General features: G+C 38.1%; 1 protein-coding gene across 4 annotated transcripts in view; it reads right to left on the minus strand.

Moving 5' to 3' along the window:
- Positions 1–24,502, minus strand: part of Immp1l (inner mitochondrial membrane peptidase subunit 1) — a 56,864-nt gene that overhangs the window by 17,816 nt on the left and 14,546 nt on the right. For 3 of the 4 annotated variants that reach the window (XM_021154310.3, XM_085834602.1, XM_029471328.2), the window contains exons 3-5: positions 9,104–9,237; positions 6,573–6,661; positions 2,789–2,915 (exon numbers count right to left, since the gene is read on the minus strand). In XM_021154310.3, the coding sequence (XP_021009969.1) occupies positions 2,789–2,915; positions 6,573–6,661; positions 9,104–9,208 (321 nt within the window). In that variant the 5' untranslated portion in view covers positions 9,209–9,237. Of the gene's footprint in view, positions 1–2,788; positions 2,916–6,572; positions 6,662–9,103; positions 9,238–20,922; positions 21,033–24,502 lie in introns of all 4 variants that reach the window. The other variant, XM_021154315.3, reaches the window with a different exon arrangement.

Consider the following 24,502-nt stretch of genomic DNA (forward strand, 5'->3'; position numbering starts at 1 on the left):
ACTCCCAAGATAGCCTAAAAGGGAACAATACTCTAAGGGGCAAACATCACAGCGGCTTCAGGTGTGTTTTCAGAGTATTCCACACATGGGTGAATTTTTGTTAGAAATCGCCTGATCAATAGGGCACACCTACTAAAGTGGTTCTGTAATAGCTATGCAGTTCTTGAGACATAAAAAAAATGAGCCTAGAAAAAAAACCTCAAAAAATATTGGTTTCTGGGGCTGGAAAGATGGTGCAGCACCCACAGCAAGTGATTCACAAACACCTGTAACTGTAGCTCCAGAGGACCCAACTCCCTCTTCTGGCCTCCTCAGAGACCTTTATACACAGCACACAATCACAGACAGACAAATAAGAATAAAATTAATTTTAAGCACACACACAAAAAAAACCCTACTTTCTTGAACAACTAATACTATTCCTGACCAGAAATAATTGCCCTTCTTTTTTAAAATATAAAAGATAAGTAAATTTAAGAAAAAGAATAATTTGATGAGATGGGAGTTGAAATAATAGAAAAGTAGAGCCTATTCTGAGAGATGTAATGACCTGGTGGGCATACATATCTGGAGACAAGATCCTGGCCTTTAAAACACAACTCCTGTTTGAAACAGGTAGAGGTGGCACACTCCTTTAATCCCAGCAGTTGGGAGGTAGAGGCAGGCAGATTTCTGAGTTCGAGGCCAGTCTGGTCTACAGAATGAGTTCCAGGACAGTCAGGGCTATACAGAGAAACCCTGTCTTGAAAAACCAAAAACAGAAAAAAGAAAAGAAACAGGTAGTCTATTTAACCTCCCCATTATGTAGTTCTCTTATCAGACAAATACTACTACTCCCTACTTGTGTACTGTAGTGACTAAATGAGTTTGCCATTTTACAAAGCTTATTTCACTTGTGTACCCTGCCCTTACAAATACCAAAGTCAATAGAACACTCGTGGGAAAACAATGGTGGTGGCCTCTAACTTGCTCATTCATTGGATATATAAAATTGGATGAATATTAAACAGAATATTCTAAAAGTTCACATTTTGTAATTCTCTGGCTGTCTTCTCTGATTACTCAGAGCAAGGATTTTGATGTAAACCTTTTAGCCCCGATATTCCTAGTCTACTGACTTTAACAAAGAAACTGGCATATAAATTAAGGTATTAATGTACATAATAAGGATATCCTTTTTTTTTGTTCTGACTCTTGACAAAACTATTTCTGATCTGAAGTAGATTCTTTTTGCTAAAACAACTTAGATATCACTAGAATACCTCATGGTATGAGAATAGTCATGTGAGGATAAAAGCATATGACATATTGACAATTTGGAAGAATAAAAGGATACAATGTTCATACAGAAAGCCACAGTAGAAAAACGAATTACCTGACACCAGGCTATCATCTTCCCATCATCACTATCACCTAACAATTACTCTGTGTCTAGATCTATAGCAATATATGTCAAAAATCATTTACATGGCTGGGCCAGACTCCATTTTCAATGGTACACAATAGACTAATAAACTACTGGACAGACTGTCTTGATAGAGTAATCAAGCTATCAAGGTTCTAAATGAAGGAACAATGATGAAGACAAACTTCAATTATTAACGTATTTTAGGGAAGAATAGAGGTGAGATTGGTTAACAGACATTTGTATAATTTGATAGCAACACACAAAATTTAAAGTAGAAAAATAAGCCCTAGTTATCAAAGAGAGTATATGCTGAGTAAAGAAAAGGCCATCACATCTTTTCCCATAAGCTGTCTGATAATAGCATGGAACTCGGGGAAGAACGAACACAGTACATCTGCTTGTTATGCTTCAATCCTACTCACTCCGCAATCTTGTATGTGTAAAGGGAAGCTGGTCATATGCAATTTAATTTCTCTATGTCCCTCCCTCCATTCTGACTATTGTAAGGCAGGGTCCTGCTATGTAGTTTATAGTCACCCTGAACTCACTCTGGAGATTCTCCTGTTCAGCATCTCCAGTGCTGGTGTTACCAGCAAGAATGTTAGAGCAGAGAATGGGGTGGAGTGCTATGGAACATGATTTTCTGGACATCAAATGGCTATTCACTCTCGAACTTGCAAAAGCTCTAACTACCCGATGAGACCTGCTCAAAATTAGGTGCATCAATAGATGTCCTATCATAAAGTGGGTAGGACTTCAAAAGACCAGATGATTTGTGGAGTGGTAGTGGGAGGAGACATTTTCTCTAGTGGTACATACTGGTGGAATAAATAAATTTGTACCCACCCATGCTCTTAGAAGCAACCCCAATGAAATTCACTGGATCACCACTACCAACAACCAAATTAAACCAAAATAACAACTAAAATGGAAGAGGAAAGTAAAGGGAGAACTCGCTGGCAAGAAAGGTACATTAGCTGCAATGGCAGGAGGAATGGGAGATGAGTATCCTCAAAGCACTAGTGTACTAGCATACATGTATGAGGAGGGCACAGTGACACCCACTGTCAAAGATACAAATGGTTTTAAATTGTTAGTTTTAATTATGTGCATATGTATATGTAGGCTTGTCTGTGTGCATGTGTATGTGAATGCCTTTGCCTAAAGAATACGAAAGTGTTGAGTCTTCTGGAGTGCTGGGGCTCAAACTTGGGTGCTCTGGAAGAACGAACAGTATGTGTCCTCAACTGCTGAGCCATCATCCACCTCAACAAAAACATTGTGAAAGACCATTTTGTTTTCTCAGTGTACTCAGTTAATATTAATTGACTATGATAGCAAAAAAAAAAAAAAAAAAGACATAATTGAAACATTACTTACATAACTGCGGCTCTTAAATACATCAGATGGACTAGTGCTGAGGATTTTGTCTCCTTCCAAACCAATTACTCTTTTACAGATATTTGATTTTGGATCACTTGGGCTTTTTGCAATTACAATGTCACCTCTGAAGAGAGAAAGAAAGAAAAGTATCAGTATTTTACCAAGCATAACCACATCCATAGGATTGCTTAAAGAATTGTGTAAAATGACCGAAGAAAGACACACCCTTTTTTATCCTTTCATATATTGACCCTCAAATATTTATCATGTCTGTAAACTATTGTAACCGATATTTAGAGTCAGAACATATCAATGTCATAAAATTTCCATATAAAATTACTGATACTCTCTAACATTCTCATGAGAATTATTTTCACCATGTATTATTTCTGTATCCAATTCTAGAGCACCAAAAATGAAGAAACACAATCTACTTTCCAAAAATTCAAAACTAAAGAATAACAATATATGTTATATAATTCATTTAAGTCATAATTTACAGGACAGACTTACATTTGAGGGAAAAACAAGACACAACCAAATAAAACACTAAAAGCTAAGCAAGCATGTACTGTAAAATAGGTATACAATATGAATCGTTACATAAGGAAGAGATAACGTTATACATAGTAGGAGAAAAAAAAAGAGAGCTTTTATTTCAGGCACGATGATACATGCCTGTAAGCGCAAAACCCAAGAAGGAAAGAGTTATAATTTGGAGGAGAGTGTAAACTATAAAGCAAAGTCAAAGGCAATCAGAGCACAGAGTGAAACTATGTTTCAAAACATCCACACCTGCACAACTATTCCGGCCGTGGAGGGGGTGGTAGGAATGATATCCCAACAAAATAGAATGTAATGTATTTTTTCTGCATAAAACAAGGGATATAGAAATTGTGCTAACATTTTTCAATATCTAATATATTTAGTAACTGTAATTCTAAATATAACTTTATATACTTTGATATTATTTATAAAATATATAACAACATAAAAGCCATAATAACACCTAATCACTGGTATTATTATCAAACAGCCAAGGCAAAGCACACCTATTATCCCAGCACTGGGGCGGCTGAGAGAACATCAAGCCCAACTTGGGCTATGCAGTAAGTTTTAGGTAAATCTGGGGTACAAGAAAATATTCTGTCTTAATAAACCAAAACTGAAAAAGAATAAAGAATCCTGACTGCTGCCACACTATGTTAAACAACTTCTAAGTATTTTGTAGCCTCTATCCCAAATTAAGATGGTTGTGGATATTGTTCAATGATAGAACAATACAGGCATACAAGAAGCCCCCGATTTGGTCCCCAGCAACAAGAAAAGGACCAATGATGAGGCTAATTAGTTGTCATTAATAAGATTAGGTTTAAGAAAAGGTAATACAAAATTTTTCCCCAACAGCCAAATCCAGAAGCAATTCCTAAGACACATTTTTATGTAAAAGAATACAGGACACCACTTTATCAGAATTTTAAAGACAATACAAATAGCATCGGCAACAGCGACACCATTGTGAAGCTTCTTTTTCTAAAGCTGAACGTATCAAGCCACTCAGTTACATACCTGGGCCAGAAAAGCAAGGGGTTTGTGTGTTTGGCTGGGTTTTGTTGTTGTTGTTTGAAATGTCAGTGGAACTGTTCACACGAAAGACAATCAAGTGTGTCTTTGAAAGAGGAAATAATCTTCATGGCTTGTTTATGCAGTTGATGTTATTTGATACAACAATATAACACTTAAAGTCTGAACCTAACTAGCAACACTGAAGTCTTAATTTAGTTAGGTTGGTTTTACAGACATCAACATTAATTGAAACTATTAATATATTTCTACTAGTCTAGCTAGATACATACCATAGATAAATCAAAACACATACTCTTTGGACTTCTGTCTTCTTTGTAGGGAGTTTTAAAAACCCACTTAATAACAGAACTGGCACTTAAAATTTCCTTTCCCATTATATTTATTGTTGGGTGTAGTGCTCTGTGACTCTCAGCAGTTGGGAGGCTGAGGCAGAAGGATCACTATGAGTGTGGAGACAGCCTGGACTAGACAGGAAGCTTCATGCTAGCATGGGCTACTCTATCTCAAAATTCCAAAAACAAATTATTAAATTAAAAATATGGTCGTAAACAGCCTTTCTGCCTCCTAGGTGGTGAACAGGCCACAAGTCAGATGTCAATTTGTCACTCACGGCATCACTGCTGTAATGTATAACAGACCTTATAGTTGATGCCCATTAGCTATATGCTATAAGAAATACCAATAGGAGACTGCTTCAAGTATGAAGAATCCCTGAAGCTAATGGACAAAAGACCTGCGTACTTTAGATGCCACATGTACAGACTTTTATTCTTGCACAAAACAGAAGTCTAGCCTTCCCTTATACATAACAGGAGCAATAAGAGTCAGAAATTCATCCCACTGAAATCTCAGTCCTAAGCTACAGCAGACAGAAGGAAGGGAGGAATCTTTTCAAAGCAGTACCAGCTGCCTGCCTTGGTTCTAAGTTATTTTGTTGTTTCATATGACTGCCAGATTCCAAAATACTCTACACACTAATGAGACCCCTGAATGAACAGCGCACAAAATGAAATCTTCAAAGAATCTTAGTTTCCCGAATGTACTTATTTTATTCACCTGACCGCAAAGAGTATTTTAAGTAAAACAACACAGTTATTTATTCAGAAACTCTCAGCTGGTCCAGTTTACTGTTGAGGACGTTTAAGGGTCATGTCACTGGCATGCAGTAGCAACTTGCCTTCATGCTACAGTGAGGGTAGTCACCAGCCTATTTTGGCAAGTCAAAAAGCAAATGGAAAATAACTAAGCTGGTGGTGCAGTTTTATTTTACATTCCCCAAATCTACAAGTATGTTTCTTGAGGTTATTACAGGAAAAAGGTCTGAACAATTTCCCTGGGACTCTATTAGACCGTACAGCTTGACTAGGAGTATTTTGTGTATGGCATCAAGGGTCAGTGAGCGTCCAAAGGAAGAAAAACAGTTTCATACTATTCTCAAGTTTTTAATACTAGGAAATGGACTTCAACAAAGGTGGACCTGCCTCTCTACATTAAATACCAGTAGTGGGAAGCATTTGTAGGCCACAGAGATAAAAGCTGGCTCAGACTTTTTCTAACACTATAAAAACTTTTAGAAAGATACAATTTAGAAAATGTACAAAGTCAGAATTTGGCCTCCATTCAAAAGGAGCTTAAACTTCCAGCATTCCTTGAAATAAATAGCACTTGGTTTTGAGCCACTTGGAACAGAGCTTTGGGAAATTTGGTAACAAGGTATTTTCCAAGTGGTACTCAATAATTTATCAATCTAGAAAACTACACTGGACCAAATTCCTCATTCTCAGACACATATAAAGCCATAATTTACAAATCCCTGGATGATTTTCATGTTTCTGTACAGAAAATAAGCAGGATGGACATCAATACTAACTACAACACCGGTGTGTGGACAATATACCATAAGGCTCTAACTTCTGAATTAAAACATTTTAGGGACCTACAAAGAGAATGAGGCTTTCACATATATTCTAAAAAGGACTGTTGATTGTGCTGAACGGCAAGTGAAAAGACACAGTGACCACAGACACTGTACATGTTGACTATTTAAATGTTCTCAACTAAACAGAAAACATTCAAGATTGTTGTCTACTTATTACCCATAAAAGGATTTTTTAACACAAAGTTCAAAATTACTGAAAAATACAGTTTATATACAATTCACTATAATTATATTCATGATATGATAGAAATTTACCTTTGGATGCCATAAAAATGTCGGCTAAGATTTTCTGCAAAGACAATATCTGAATTTTGAATTGTGGGTTCCATTGATGGTCCAGAGCACTGAAAAGAAAGGCAACCTTCTGAACTCAAATCTCTTTTAAATTTGCAGATACCATTTGGGCAGGCTTAGTAGAAGAAAAATGGATAAATGATCTTCTTAAAACAGACCACATTTTAATCGTTTGACATTACTTTATAAGACATACACAAAATAACAGTATCTCTGCTTCTAATTTTTGCCCACCCTATAGTCCTGAACTCCATGAGGAGCACGGAGCCCTGTCTCAGTTTCCCAGCTATGTAAGTCTCCACTGTCAAGAGAATACTCAGCATAATGTTAATGCTTGATACATATTTGTTGCATGAATGATAGACTTCCTTGGTTTTCTCAAACATCTCTAGGGCCCATTGTGAAAAATTTTAAAGCAACTTTACATTGTTCACTCTCTGAGAACTGACATCCTTCTTCCTCTCCCAGGCAAATGCTTACTTAGTATGATGGGGCTGCATCTTATATTCTCTACTGAAAAACACCAACACAATGAGATGTACTTTAAAGACATTAGCATCTCTGTATCTGAAAAGAACAATCTTGATTTATGCCTAACACTGGAGTAACAATTGCCACTTAAAATATAAACAACAGTCTCTATCAATTATCTCTTTTACTCAAAAAAGACAAAATCATAAACATTTAAATAAAATAATAAATAATAATGAAGTTTGCTTCTAAAAGTACTAGTGTCATTGTCAAGACTTAAGGGGCCAGGCAGTGGTGGCGCACGCCTTTAATCCCAGCACTTGGAAGGTAGAGGCAGGCAGATTTCTGAGTTCAAGGCCAGGCTGGTCTACAGAGTGAGTTCCAGAACAGCCAGGGCTACACAGAGAAACCCTGCCTCAGAAAAGAAAAAAAAAAAAAAAAAGAAAGAAAGAAAAAAAAGATTTAAGGGGAAAGAGTATTAGGTATGTAAAAACAACAGCCCAAAAAAACTATTGGCTGTCTGGTCAGCCAAATATTGTTTCACTTCCATAACAAATATTTGAACATTTTGAGTTTTCAGATTTGTGATGTGATTTCAGATTTCCTTTTGGGGGAAAGCCAACCAATGTTTACTACTGATCTTATTAGAGTAATTATTAGCTTTAATAACAATTATAAGTAATTTTAAACTCATTCTTTGTCTTGAATCTACTAACTATAGGACTTGGAATGAGTTAGCTTTCTGAGCCTGGGAGTTTCCTCTTGAGTAGAATGAATTCCTTACACAAGGGCAACAGACAATGTAACGTAAGAAGTTGACAGCATCGACTATTTCCTAGAAAGCACAACACCACTCAGATGATAACTATTTATATTCAGGTTATCAAGAAGATTGTTTGTGCCCTGCTGAACACAGAACATAAAAATAAGGATTCAATGGTTTTTACATTTTACTCCGGTGCAGGTGCAAACATGCTCTTTTGCTTGTTTGTTTGGCTATATTACTTCTTATCATTACTCTGTGTGTGTGTGTGTGTGTTTGTGTGTATGTGTTCTTGCCACAGACTGCCTGCAGAGTCAAAGGACAACTTGTGAGAAATAGTTCTTTATCTACCATGTGGTGGCATCAGACTTGGTGGCAAGCACATTACTAGCTGGGCTCTCACTGGCCCTGGTTTTTGTTTTGTTTTGTTTTTCTTCTTCTTCTTTTTATAATTAGGTATTTTCTTCATTTACATTTCCAATGCTATCCCAAAAGTCCCCCATACCCTATCCCCCACCCCCTACCCACCCACTCCCACTTCTTGGCCCTGGTGTTGCCCTGTACTGAGGCATATAAAGTTTGCAAGACCAATGGGCCTCTTTCCAATGATGGCCAACTAGGCCATCTTCTGATTCATATGCAGCTAGAGACACGAGCTCCAGGGGGGGTTATTGGTTAGTTCATATTGATGTTCCACGTATAGGATTGCAGATCCCTTCAGCTCCTTGGGTACTTTCTTTAGCTCCTCCATTGGGCCCTGTGATCCATCCAATAGCTGACTGTGAGCATCCACTTCTGTGTTTGCTAGGCCCCAGCATAGTCTCTCAAGAGACAGCTATACCTGGGTCCTTTCAGCAAAATCTTGCTAGTGTATGCAATGGTGTCAGCGTTTGGGGGTTGATTATGGGATGGATCCCCGGGTATGGCAGTCTCTAGATTTGAGACAAGGTTTGTTTTGATTTGTGGCTGAGGATGGATGGGTATCAGATATTTGTGACAGAGTCTTATTATGCATGCCAAGGTGGACTTGAACTCAGTATGGAGCCTAGCCCTACCTTGAATTCACAATCTACTGCCTCAGTGTCTGGACTACAGGTGTGTGTCACTACACCCACATCTAAACACACCTTTTATCTCAATATTTAGAAAGATTTTATGTTTTAGTTTTCATGAAATGACTTCAAGCAATTTTTAAAAAAGTTTCCTTCCATTAAAAATGTTTTATTTAAAAATGAAAATCCTAAATGTAGAAACTTACCATTACAACACCACCAACATATTCAAAAGCACAATGAGCTATACAGCCATACTGAATGGTATAGCCAGCAAGTCGAAAAGCCTTTCCCAGAACACCACGAAGCATACTTTGATGTCAACTCTGCCACCACCAGCCTGATAGTGAATTTCAAAGAGTTTTTGATTAGCATTTCTTAAAACAATTCAGAAAGAAACCTACTGTTAAATATCTCATTAGACATACAATGAACTAACTGTAATCAGTGTAGTTGACACAAATCAGTCTATTTCACTTGTTACTGATCATATAAGTGACGGAGTTCATGCCTTAAGATAACCAACATCTCATAAAACCACCCCATAACCTCATTTCTAAGGAAAAGGAAAAGGTCCTGGTAAGGATAGCCATACCAAAACAGTTCACTCAATCCTTAAAATCTTTAAACACAACCTCTAAAATCATATAGAAAGCCACTACTAAACTTGAATGAATCTGCCCTCCCCCTCCCACTGTGACACACTCACACACACACACACTCACACATACAGAGAGACAGAGAAGAGAGACAGTACCATTATTCTTCTATTATATGTCTCTCTCCTCCTTATTTAACAGCTGGGCTTAAGTCTATGTTTAAAATTATTAATAAAAGCCAGGCCATCCTGGTGCACACCTTTGGAGCTATAAGTTCGAGGCCAGCCTGGCCTATACAGTGAGTCCCAGGACACAGAGCAAGCCTGTCTCAGAATAAATAAATAAATAAAATCTTAATAACATCTGACTTTGCTTCTTATCCATGTATGCTGAAATCCTTTTCCGTAACACACAAATCCCAGCTTCGCCTGGGGGAGGTTTCAGAGTCCCAGCTGTAACACGCAGTACCACAGTGCAGGGTCTCCTACTATTGCTGGCAGCTACTGACTACTAATTTAATTAACCCACAAGTACTATGAAATACTATATACAAATACTATCTATTTTAGTGTGTGTATAGGTACGTGTGTGTACACATACACACTCTCATACACACACTTGCATGTCAGTGTGGGCAGATGCATGCTGTGACAGATATGAGGAAGTCAGGAAACAATTTTCAGGAGTAAGTTTTCTCCTTCCACCTTGGGTTCTGGGTTTCAAACTCATGTCATCTGGCTTTTGTGGTTCAACAAGCCCTTTTATCTGCTGAGCCATCAATACTATAGATTTTTAAAGCTATTCCAATTTTAATTTAATTAAATTGAAACATTTCCCAGTATCTACTCCCTCCCTCTGAATGACTCCTTACAACTGTTTCCAAAACTGTTTCCTTCCCAGAACTCAAGTCCTTGACCAGCACAGTCCCTACCAGCCCTGATGAGGTTCAGGATGGTCAGCCATATCTGTGTGTCTTCCTAAGTCCTGACTCAGAAAAGCAGGTGCCTTTTTCTTTTTTCTTGACTCTTCTTTCTGATGCTGGCCAGAGCCTAAGGGTGCCTCTTCTGGTACTTTCTGATGTCCTTTCTCAAAACCTCCTCTCCTTGTCATGTGGCTGCTTGTCCAACCTCCATGCCAGCTCAATTGAAATGGTTCGGCTTTTCCAGTGCCTCCATTCTCATCTTAAAGCAGCTGCTGAGATTACAGGCACCTTTGGTTTTTTTCTTTTAAATTCTAATAAGATTTCCCTCTTTTAATAAACTTTAGCTTTGGTTTACTTCCAAACATTTCCTGACTTTTTTTCTCTAATAGGTGGAAAAAATGAACCACCACTACTGATCTCCTAGATGGTATCACAGCTTCATAAAGAGAATCTTACACTCAAGACCCTATGTTATTTACTCTTCATTTGGCAGTTCATATCTACTCTTCATAATATTTCATATGATAAACTCAGCATGTCTGTCAAACATTTGATATGATCAAACTTGAGGAGGAATTTGGGGGAACCTGACTTACATACAATAAGTCAGAAGTAAGGGAGGCCTTGTGAGGAACTAGCATTTGAAATGGCAGAGGCATAGAGGACTAAGTCTTTGACTTGTGGAATAGGAAGCTACTAGCTCTAGGTAGTATCAAAATTGAGAGGAATTAAAGGATGGCGAGGTGGTATCATATATCCATGAACAGAAGCATTGTGTAGAGAGGGGAAAAGAATATATTTTCCTCAGAATATCCATAATCTACTGATGACCTTGCCTCCATTTTGAAGGCAGGAGCCATTATGCTGTATTATTAATAATAAATTTCCATTTTATTCAATTTATTTAAATTTCCAAGAGCTGAGTAGCTGTTCTTAAGTCTGTTTCATGGAGCCTGACCTGCCCCAACTCATGACCTTGACTTGGTTTTGAGAATACCCTACCCCTCCTGCCTAATCACCTGGCCACCATATGGTATTTTTGGAGATTTCTCTGTATTTCCATATTGTTCCACTGTACTCTGTAAACCTTCTTTGCAACTATCCTGATTTTACTCCATAGAAGGGGCCCCAACTCAGAGATGTTCTCTTTAACCCCACTTAAGATCTTGGCCAGATCTTGGGTGCACCCCAATAAAAACTAAACTTTCTTCAAATTTGTTCAATAAGACATGAGGTGAACAAAAACAACAATGAACACAGACATGCCAAAGTTGATACTCACAAGTATCAAAATACAAAAGAATTACAGGCTACTAAGGAATGCTGAGAGTGGCAGACATAGTTGTCCACAGGGAAGAGCATATCAGTCAGTTAACCAATATCAAATGGTTAGCTCTGAAAGCATATATACAAGTCTGTTTTATACATTATACAGACCGAGCAGATTATATTAAAATATATTTGTATGTATATATATGTATATACACATATGCATGTAATTATAATTAATGAAAGCAGAGGCCATGAATTTGAAAGGGAATAAAGATGGGTATATGGGAGGTTTTGGAGGAAGGAAAGGGAGCGAGAAATGATAATATGATCCCCCAAAAGAAAAAAAATTCCCCTCCCCCTCAAAGTTCCTATAATTGCATGCAAACAGAACAGGCTGCTTGAGGGAACCTTTCCTGAGCCTTAACCATCCACATTTGACATAGAATAATCCAAATCTTGCTCCATTAGAGTTTTGGTATCCAATAAAAGGTCCTTTAAATGATTCACTAATGTCAGTGGAGGTTCTCACCTTGGTGTAGGATGATTGCTGCTGTCTGTTAAGTCTCAAACACTGGGACAAATAGCAGAGGTGCCTATTTAACATATCAAAGTGGGCCTGGGTGACAGGTTCTCCAAGCAACCTTCTATCCACCTGTTATAGGGTATGGCTGACATACCCCACTCTCTATCTCAAACTTTCCAGCTCAAGGGTGGCTACTCTTCCTCTAGAGGCTCTTCCCTATATAATCAAGCCATTTTGGTAAATGCTTACCTAACCTGCTCCCCCTGCCCTTTTTTTAACCTTCTGTACGCTTGACTGCTGCACCCACCTGGTTCCTTTCTCTCCCATCTCCCTTGTCCTCCCTACTCTCTTCACACAGCTCAGTGTCATGACCACTCTGGACTCTCCCAAATGTTTCTGCCTCTGGCTATGTCGTCCCTTTCACCTAAAATAAACTTTCTCCTTCACTATACCAAAGCAGTCATGACCTTCCTGTTTGTTTGTTTTTTTTTCATTTGACTGCTGCTGCCCAAGGGTATAGTCTCTATTTAAGGATAAATGCTTTCATGTGAAGGAAGGCCTATATCAGGAGACCTGGCCCAGCTACTGCTAGACTCCAAAGCAAGTGCAGGTTTAAAATAAGGACTCATCTCTGTGCTTTTAGCTTTTAGGTGGTAAATTAGATAATATTAACTACTTCTGGAGTATTTAATATGCTTTAATGTACCAAACTAAAAGAAAAGTCAATGCTTTTTGGAAAGAGCAATTTCTGAGTGCCTATTATAATATCACATCAATAAAAATAGACCAGAGCCAGACATGGTGTTGTATTCTTTTAATTCTATCACTTAAAAAGTAGAAGCAGGAAGATCTCTGTGAGTTGAGGCCAGCCTGGTCTACATAGTGAGTTCTAGAACAGCCAGAACTGTATAGAGATACTGTCTCAAAGAGAAAGACACTAGGGGTGGGGGTGGGGGTGGGGGGGAGAGACAAAGAAAGAAGAAAAACATTTAGCAAGGCAAGGTAGCACACTCAGGAAGCAAAAACAAAGAGATTACTGAGAGTTCAAGGCCAGTCTGACCTACATAGTGCTTCCAGGCTAGCTAGAGGTCCTTACATACAGGCCTAAGAAAGAAAGGAGGCTAGAGAGGGACAGAGGGAGGTAAGAGAGGAGGAAGGGGTGGGGGGCAGAGAAGGGAAGGAAGCAGAAAAGGAAAAAAGAGACCAAGCAAACACTATCCTGAACAAAAGATCAAAGTGAACATTGTAAACAGAAAAAACTGATCCTACTATTCAGTCTCCATCATGAGGGATGCTGCCGCTATCTAAACGATGCTTTTTCCAAAATATACCTAGTTTAGATTCAAGATATTAGACATATCTACACAGTCCACATATCCAAGACAACAAGCTTGAAGATTCAAAAAAAAAAAAAAAAAAACCCAAACCCCATACATTTAATGAAAGGGGAGAAAAACAGCGTCGAGCTCCTCAGTGTGCCCTATCTGCAGCATTCCTGAGACCACAGCCCTTGGAAACTGAGGGAGAAGAACTGGACTGAATTTGAAGCCTAACTGGACACATGACAAAGACCAAGACATCCTGGGCTACAGAACAAGATGCTTTGTCAAAAGATAAAAGGGAAAAAAATGAATAAAAGAAAAACAAAACAGAAAATAGGTAGAATACTATTGTAAAGTGCACAGCACTCAAGTACAATGTAAAAGCCTTAATTTTAGCCAAGAAAGAGAAGCTCAATCTATAAAGAACATTATCAGAACTCCTCGGGAAGTGATACTGTGAACAAAAATATGGTTTTGTGTAACCCAGGCTACCTTCAAACTCATTAAGCAGTCAGGAATGACCTTGAACCTAATTCTGCCTCCTTCTCCCAAGACCTAGGATTATAAGTATGTGCTACCAAGTCTGTATAATATTAATTTTTTTCTCTTTTTTCCTTTTGTTGGAGAGGGAGTGTTGAAACAGTCTTAATCTACAGTCCAGGATTTTCTTCAACTAAAGCTGATCGTCCTGTCTCAGCCCTCCAAGTCCTTTGATTACTGCTACGTATCAAACTCAGCCAAACATCAAATTCCTTAACATCATGCTAGACAGAACACTGTTTATAGTAGGCTAGCACTGATTATTTAGGATAACTCTCACATTTGCCATATCTTTTCATATAGTTTACTTCTATTGCTGATTATGTATATAAATAAATAAACAGATATAAAAAGTTCCTAAAAACCTATGTGAATGTGTGTGTTTTTGTGTGTGTGTGTGTGTGTGTGTGGTGTGTACTACCTAGTTTGATGTCAACTTGACAGAAGCTAGTGTCATCAGAAGGGGAAACCTTAATTGAGAAAATGCCTCAGGCTGTAGGACATTTTCTTAACTAGTGATTGATGGGGGAGGGGCCCGCCCAATGTGTGTGGTGCCTTCCCTGAGTCTTCAACTCATAATTCACTTGCCTCAGCCTCCTAATTGTTGAGATTATGTATGTGAACCTTTTTAGACAAACTCTTTGTGCAACAAAGAGTGTCTTCATGTCTTAATTCATTCAACAAATTTTAATCACACTACTCTGTGTTCCAAGCCTAACAAACTTACGTTCATTCAGCAGTGTACAATGGTGAACAATCTTCAGGAAGCTTATAGTTTACTGGAGCAGATAGCATACACACAAAGAACACAAAAGAATAAATATATTAAATGAGTTCTTTAATGAAAAACTATGATAAAATAACTGGAAACAATAAGTCAACTGTCTATGATGTATCAGGAATGAGTTCTCTAAGAGAAATGCCATCAATATTAGGGTCTAAGAGAAAAGAAAATATAGGAAAATTATAAGCAGACAACAGCAAGCATGTGATCAAACTGAAAAGAAACTGATCAATGAAAAATGAAAACGATACTCAAGTGACAGGTCAATCAAAGTCTCACAGAAATTGGGATTTTTATCCCAAGAGTAATAGGAACCCACTGACCAATTTTAAGCAGAATAATACGACTGTTCTGACAATTTTTAAGACTGTTCTGCTGTTATGTAGAGAAGGACTGCAGCGAGGATGAGAGCAGAAATGTGCACGGGGCAGTGGGCAGGCAAAATGCATTAGCACATGTAATTAATGGTAACAATGGAGATGAACCAAAACTGGGAGATTTGAGAAAATCTGAAGGGAAAATAAATGGAAAAGAACAAGAAAGAATCATGGATGGCTCAAATTCTAGGTCTATGAGATAAGTGGATGTCTATCTATACAGGTTACACATATCCTCATTTGGGACAGAAAAATCCAAGCACCATGGTAGCCATGTTAAATTTTATATATTTGTAAAATATATAAAATGATGTTTATGAGACTTAAAAATCTAAAGAAGGTTTTAGAAAAGAAAGAATTGGAAATATGATTCAGTTTTCAATGAGGATTATATTCTTCACTAAACAACAGAAAACTAAAATAATAACTTAAAGGTCTGTTTTCTATTAACAGTAGCAGTTATAGCCAGTTTAGAGGCAGAAATAACCAAGAACAAAGAAATAATGAGACTTAACTCTCTGTCAACCTAGATTTTTTTTACTGTTTTTCGTTGGTTTGTTTGTTTCCAGGAATAGATGCTTTCATTCTACCTGCATTTAAGTGGCCAAAAACATATTAAAAAGTCTAAGAGGTGCTCCAAGAATCATATTTGTAGCATAACTGAACCTTTAAAATTCATGTAAAATATCACTTTAAAAGAAGAAAAAATAAAGAATACTAAAAATGTTTAAGAAGTATATAGATAAGCCGGGCAGTGGTGGTGCACACCTTTAATCCCAGCACTTGAGAGCTAGAGGTAGGTGGATTTCTGAGTTCGAGGCCAGCCTGGTCTACAAAGTGAGTTCCAGGACAGCCAGGGCTACACAGAGAAACCCTGTCTCAAAAAACCAAAAAAAAAAAAAAAAAAACCAAAACAAAACAAAACAAAAAAAACTATATAGACATGGACATGGAGATAATATATACATTTACTCCGAAAAAAAAGTTTAGCTATGGCAAATATAAACCCTAGTGCCAGGAATGGGCAACTTCTCAGCAGTTGCTGGCCAATTGGGTCCCACAGGCCACCAAACATTACAGGATATTGCTATTGAAATAATCTCCAGTTGAAAGTAAGACAGTATGACCTTATTGCTGAAGATGCAATCACATATATCATCAAGTATGGAAAAATCAAGTGTTTGCAGTCCTGAACCATCCTTATTGGCTAGATGTCACAATGCTAAAAGATGCTATGTAGGCTATCAGAGGACAGCAATCATCAATCTTACACAACTGTGACCCCTGAGCAAGAGTAATTCACAATAGTGATATAAATGTTATAGGAGTAACTAACCATTTCTTGGTTAGCTTTAAGGCCACCTTCCCCTGGCACCGTTATCATGTCAAGTACCTGTGCCTAGATTGGACACAGGCCCTAAAGGAGAGCCTGGTACTATTATTCTACTAAATAGAGAAAGTATTAAAATGACTCCTAATGACTTAGTATTATATCCATACATTAATGCATCTCTTAACTCTCATCAGACACATTTCTTGTAGACAATACTGTGACACAGAGATGGAAAGCTGGTCAGTGTGCAAAAAACAAGAGACTGCAGAGTGGTTGGCCCTACACAAGAGATACATATCACACCCTCTCCCCCAAAGCTCAGTCATCATCATAGAAGAGGGGGTGGAAAGATTTTAAGATCCAGAGTGGCAGATGATTACATGAAACCAGACACACCAGGAATGAAATACACATGAACTCACAGAGATTATAACAGCATGTATGAGACCTGAGCAAGTTCAAGGCAGACAAATCCAAGAATGGAAGTGGGACACAGGCACAAAGACTAATATCCCCTGGCTGAAAAGCTATAATATTTGATAGCTGAGAAAAAGAAAGGAATTTTGTTTAAGGTAGGCAAGAATGAGTTTGGGTTTTTGGTTGGTTGATTTGGGGTTTTTGTTGTTGTTGTTGTTGTTTTAAAATCCCAGGGATTGATAACTTGTTTTGGGTAGAATTAAAATGGAGAGTTAATAGATTTTAGCATCATCCTTGGCCTCTAGCTATCAACAGTCCTTTCATTCCAATCTGTGGTAAGTCAAAATGTTTCCTAACATTTCTTCATGCCCCCTAAGATACTGAACTATCATAGTTGAGAACAGCTACAGTGAGGGGAAAAAAGGACGAGTTTATGGGCAAGCAGAGTTTTATTACAAACTTGGAAAGTGTGGTGGTTTGAATGAGAAAGGAGCATAGGGCATATATTTGAATGCTTGGTCCCTATTTAGTGGAACTGATTGGGAAGGATTAGGAGATAGCGCATTGGTGGCGAAAGAGTGTTACTGGAGGTGTGGAGGTGTGTGTGTGGGGGGTGCTTTGAGGTTTCAAAAGCTATTTAGTTACTTATTTTCTGTCTGTCTCTGTCTCTCTGTCTCTGTCTCTCTTTCTCTGCCGCATGCTTATAGATCAAGATATAAGCTCTCACCTACTGTTCTACTCCAATGACTGCCTGCCTATTGCCATGTTCCTTGCCATTATGGTCAAGGGCTCACCTTATGGAATAATGAACCCCCCAAAATGTTTTCTTTCTTAAGTTACCTTGATCACAGCAATAGAAAAGTAACTAAAACAAGAGTTAGTAAAATACTCTGAAGAGACACAGAGAGGGGGGATCATAAGACCAGTGGTGAGAGAAAGAAAAAGTGGTAAGACAGAAAGATAATTATTGAACAAGTCAAGCAGAAGAACTTCTCTGCCAGTTGTGACAGTAGCTACAAAAGGCTAATTTCTCACTAAAAACAAAGCAACTACAGAAACTGAATATGTTATACAGAATATTTCTTTAAAAGTATGAGGTATGAATACAGAGGACCCGAGAGGGGATCATCCTAGACTGTACAAATGAAGAAGGGGACTAAGCGCAATCACAGCATTTGTTGTTCTGCTTCCTAACTGTGAATGTCATGTTACCAGCTAATTTCAGCTCCTGTCTTCATGACTTTCCTACTATGATATACAGTGCCCTGAGCTGTGAACCACAACAAACCCTTTCACCCTTAAGTTGTTTTTGTCATAGTATCTTATCACAGCAACAGAGAAAGGAGCAGGGGAAAGAGGAAGAGGGACATTAAATAATCCAGTGAAAACATACACTGTTTTTATCAACTCATTAGATTGTCATTTCTTGGCAATTATCAACAATGTTTCCATAAACTTTAATGTTTAATGTGCCTGTTCTGTGCAGAAACATTTCTTTTTTCAGTTCTTTCTAGTGAAACTGTGGCTACATAGTAATGCTTTGCTTCTCAAAACACCTGCAACCTTTTAGTTAGTTAGTGTTTTTTTTTACTTTTATTTTTTAGGGGAAATATATGTATATTTCAGTTTCTCTACACATTTAACAATACCTCATAATATCCATGCTTTTCTTATTGTCACCTTAATAAACACGAATTGATATCTCAACTGTGACAATGATTTTCACTTAGTTAATAAATAACATTAAGTATATTTTTCCTATGCATATTGCCCATTTGTCTATCTTTGAAAAAAATTGGTTTTTAAACCATTTATCCACTTTTATAATTTTAACTTTAAATGTAGTTGAATCAAAGAGTTTAAGCATGTTATGAAATACTCTCACAATCCAAATATTTGTAAAGCTGAGGCAGGATGATCCTGAATTCAAGGCCAGGATGAGAAACAGTGAGACACAGTGAGACTCTGCTTCAAAATAAAACTCAATATAAATTATTATATAAATTTACTAAGAAGATTAGATTCAGGCTAAGAAAAGATGAAATGAACTAGTATGTAGATTGGGAACTAAAATATGAAAACAGGTAGACAATGAAGGAAACAAGAAGTACCAGAAATCTAAAGGAAAGAAGACGGTAGAGCACAGGCTGGTTTGAGGCCCTGTGTCCACTTCTACCCTTGGGATAGCCAGACCCATTTCACACCACCAGGTTGGACTGGAGGGAGCCAGGCATGTGGGTAGAGGCAGGATCTTGTTTGGTGTTGAGTGCACTGGCGAAGAACACACACACACACACACACACACACACACACACACACACACACACACACACAATGGAACAGCTTCTGAGAACTGGTTCCATTTATTGGAGGAACAAAGGCTATTTAAACCTTTGGGGAGTGTACATTATTGGCTAAGGCCAGGGTGCTAGGGATGCTTCATTTGCATGAACAGGAATTCCAGGTGGTGTTGGAAGTTACTTTATAAGGGGAATGGAAATTTAACCTGGTTACCAGCTATAAAACCCCCTCTGGGGAGACAAGGATCAGGGGCACAGGGCTATATATGCAGGTACATGCAGGCCTGGGGGGATGGGACAGCAATCCTACTCCTGCCAATCTCAGGACGAGATTTCTGGGGTTTGGAGACCCTTCAACCCCACTGTTGCTCCAGGCCTATTCCCATGACTCCCTGGGTCTACAATGGTGAATTTTATCAACTTGGCACAATATAGAATCACTTACAATTCTCAATGAAGGACTGTCTAGACTAGGCTGGCCTGTGGAAATGTCTGTGGAAGGTTGTGTTGATTATATTGAAGTGGGAAAATATGCCCATTGTAAATGCCACCATTCGCTCATCTCAGACCCAGACCATGAGTGTAGTAGAGAAGGGACTCAGATGTTGGCAGCTTTTTAGTCTTGTGGAAAAGTAAGGTAGCAACTGTCTCACATGCTTTTGTTTTCTCAATCATGAGCGGAGATCAAGAATTCCTGACATAAAGTCAACTAGTAAGCTAAGAGTTAGTTAGCTACCGATGTGTTGTTTCTAGCATATGACCACTGTAACAAATTACCATAAATCTAACAGCATAAAACAATACAAATATATAAATGCACAGCCTGCAGGTCACAATTATACAATGAATCTCATTGGTTAAAACCAAGGTGTTAACAAGGCTCGTCTTTGCCAGATGTTTTAGGTAAAAATCCTTGGCTTTTACCAGCATTCATTGGCTCAGAGTTCCTTTCCTTTACCTTCAAAGCTTTGCATTTCTCCATCACTCAATGGTCTCTCCCCATTCTCTTACTTACAAGGACACTTATAACTATATTCATCTCACAGTAATCTACGATGATCAATGTTCTTGCTTTAATCTTATCTTCAAATTCCTTTTACCATGAACAATAAAGTGTTCTCAGGTTCAGGGATTAGGAGATAGGTCTTTGGAAGGCCATTATTCTACTTATCTCATCAGGATACTAACACATGAATATAGAAATTATCCAAGTGTATCCCCGCAAATCAGAACATGGCATCAACTGGCAACCTTTTGAAATATAAAGTCAAATTATTGGAGGCAATCTCAAGATATATTATCACATACTTTGGGAATGTGGCTCAGTGTTCTATATGAACAAGTTCTCCATGTGACTCTAAAGCAAAGTAACATTTGAAAGGCACTGTTATAAATTCTCAAGGAGGCTAATGGCCACATCTAGCCTCAGAAACCTTGTTCATCTATTCACTACCATAAGCTACATCCTTTACCATATCCTAGCTGTGGTGTGGGTAGAAGTGCGGAGCATGAGCATTCAAAACTGACCCTAGGGTGCTAAGCACCCACCACTGAGGTACAGCCTCAGATACTTTGACGTCTTTGCCTCTGAAGCACATCCTCACTAATTTGTTGAGGCAGGCTGGCCCTGACTCACCTTGTAACCCAGGCAGGACTCAAATCTGCAAATTTCTTGCTTCCACTTCCCAAGTAGCTGAGATTACAGACTTGTGCCTTGAAGGCTGTGCTTCAAAATTCTAATTCTACCTAAGAAACAAAAAATGGTATCTTTTATTCCCTATTATATGTTCTAAAACCTAATGTCATTAAGATAATGAATCAATTCCTTTAAAGAAGAACATACATAGATGCTTTATTAAAATAATTAGTGAGAAAGCTAAGAAAAACAAAGTGTTCATAAATGGTGACTGTCACTTAATATAGCAAGAGATATGCAGAACGATCTTCCCTAGTAATATAGCAAAATTCAAGTAATGTTGGTCAGAAGGAAGAAAGGCTGTGTCTTTCTATGTTAGTCTACATTGCTGATAAGAAGATCTGTAAGTATGCTGGAGCACACAGTTCATCAGTTTCTGTTAAAATATATATGAGGAAAATGCCAGGTATCAGAATAACAGCAAGTCCTTATGTGGTAAGGTCTGCTGTGTGCCAGGCACTCCTGTAATTGCTTTACAGAGGCTAACTTGCCCAATATTCAGGAATCTCATTTTACAGATGAAGAAACCAAGGCACAGAGATTCTGAGAACTACTCACGTAATTCAGAGCACATGGAGGAGCCATTTGGCTTACATTCTCCTCTGATGCTATATATACACCTCTCACTTTTAGTGAAAGAAGTGCTTTGGCAACTATCAGATATATGGGAATAAAGAGTGACATGGAGAAAAGAGAAGTTGGACTTGACAGTAAAACCAACAACAAAAACTGAACAAAGTGAATTGCAGAAGCAAGACACAAGAGATTCCTTTATTTAGGTGTTTGGAAGCACTGGCACTAATTCTACAATCCTAATATAGACCAAAGGGCTGAAATAGACTGAGTAATTCCAGACTTTCCAAAGCTATAAATGGCCCATAAAGGATGAATTAGGTATAGAATTCTTTGAGAAGGCATTTTGTATCAAACACGGGGAACTTTTCAGTGTTAAATACTGAAACTACAGGTTTCTGAGCATTTTAGCAGCCAACTAAAGCAATGATTAATATTGTTTTGTTAGCATTACTGCACTGATATAAGAAGAGGACTTATTGCAAGTTATAAAAATATTAGTCTTGGCCAAAAGCTAGCAGGGTGTGGTGGATCTCAGTCCTGGAGAAGTGGAGGTGAGCAAAGCATGAGACCCAGAAACAACACTATTGCTGTATTTACTTTCATTTGGGCCAGAAAAACAAGTTATTTTGACATATCTGATATGAAGTTACTTTAAAAACCACATTTTCCCATAAAAAGATGAATATGAAGCAACTGTAAGATATATGTCCACTTATGATCCTAACTGGAGGTTGCTTTGACAAGGAACAAAGGCTCATCAAGATACATGAGTGCTGGATAGTACATACTGTGCAATGGCTCAGTCACTCACATTCACACAGCAGCCTCTCCAATAACACAATTCAAACTCCTGGGATAGCAAAATCACCCTTAGGACTGCTCATGAATTGACCAAATCTATAAATGTTAAAATTAACTGTAAGATTTGCCCAATTTACTTCTCATGTTCAAAAACTACAAATTCGGAACACTCTGATTCCACAATCTATGAGGATTTTATTAAGCCTTTTTATTTTATTCCAAGAGGGAAAAAAAAATTCCAGCATCCTTCTCAGGTTTAAGGCAATGAACACTCTTCATTTTGTGTGAAGCATCAAAATAACCTCATACCAACCAATTGGCCCTAGTAATGATTCCCTGCAAGCAAAGAGACAGTTTTAACAAGCCTTAGGAAAAAAGCCCCAAAAAGGTCTTTGGCTGACATTAGAGGCATAGAGGTGTGTTCCACATTTTCAGAAACATAAAATTTAATCTTTCTTATTTTAAAGTGTCAGCTTTGGAGTGATTCTATAAATTTTCCTCATCAGTTAAGACTTATAATGAGATATATAATAGACTACTTCAGTCACTTTCCTCAGTCTCCATGTGGGTCTTCCAACAACTGGAGAGGGGGCTGTCCCCAAAGCTGTAGCCTGATTGTGAAATCCCCAACAGGGCTGCCTTCTCTGGACCCAGTGGGAGATGATGCCCTAATCCTGCAGAGAGTTGAGGCACCAGGGAGGGCCCACCCTCTCTGAGGATAAAAGGAGGATGGGGGAGGGACATTGTGTGTGTGGTGGTGGTAGGGGCGGGAACAGGGGCAGCAGGGGCAGTGTTTGGAATGCTGCTCTGTTAAATCTAACATCCCTTTAAATATACCTTTCATTTCTTGTACTTTATATTCCATTATTTTATATCACAAAATACCTCAGCTCTTACTTACATCATTGTGTCATCAATGCTGCAAATTAAATTAGCATCTACCTTTTCAAGATGAATCAAATGTATAAATTACCAACTGAGTGCTACACTCAAGTAAGCTGTATTCATGGAAAAGAGTGTGTACCGTTGGGAATGCCTGACATGCGCATGTTGAATTTTGTTAAGATGCACTTATTTTAGGTCTTCTTAAGGAAAAAAGAAATTATAACAATGCAAATGACACCTAAAATTGAAGAAGAAAAGGAGACTAACTCTGAAGAGCCACTTAATAAATAGCTTATCCCATTTCCTGGTTCCCCTCTGAAAACCCCCATCCCATTCCCTCTCCCCTTGCTCACCAACCTACTCACTCCCACTTCCTGTCGTGGTGTTCCCCTACACTGGGGCATGGAGCCTTCACAGGACCAAGGGCCTCTCCTCCCACTGATGCCCAACAAGGCCATCCTCTGCTGCATATGCAGCTGGAACCATGAGAACCTCTATGTGTTTTCTTTGATTGGTGGTTTAGTCCCTGGGAGCTCTGAGGGTACTGGTTAGTTCATATTGTTGTTCCTCCTATGGGGCTGCAAGGGGTTCCTTCAGCTCCTTACGTTCGTTCGTTCGTTCTTTCTTTTTTCCTTCCTTCTTTTCCTTCCTTCCTTCCTTCCTTCCTTCCTTCCTTCCTTTTTTCCTTTTATTAATACATTTTTAAAAAGGAAACTTATAGATTTTTCTCTTAAAGATGATACTTTAAAAAAAAAATCACACAGTATTATTAACTAGAACTGATGTATTATTATCCGAGATGATGGGAAACTACCTGACCTATACAAGTAATTTCATGATGATGGAAGAAAGATTTCAGTCCTTTATTTTATGGACAGCTTTTTCTCACAATAAAATTTTAAATAAATAATTTTTCAAGTAGAATACAGTTTAGGTGAAATAGTGTGAGCTTTCCCATTCATGTCAAACAGAGAAAAATGAAGAAGCACACTTACAATGTAGTAACTTGAAACTGGTCACACCAAAATAACATGCTTGCACTAGTCACACTTACATTCTACTTGAGGGCTTTGCAGTAAAGACAGTATAGGAAGATGAAAGGCACTACGTGCACACAGATGCTATAGGAACACCTATAATGTAAGTGATTATGTTGTACTCTTATAATATCATGAAGGTATGTTACTCACCCACAGTCAGTCAAAATTTAAAGTTTAAAAACATCTAAAATGCATTTTTATAAGCTATTTTTGAAATG

The sequence above is a fragment of the Mus caroli genome, unplaced genomic scaffold (genome assembly GCF_978045245.1).
Source record: "Mus caroli unplaced genomic scaffold, Mus_caroli_1 scaffold_2, whole genome shotgun sequence".
In the NCBI taxonomy this organism is placed as follows: Eukaryota; Metazoa; Chordata; class Mammalia; order Rodentia; family Muridae; genus Mus; species Mus caroli.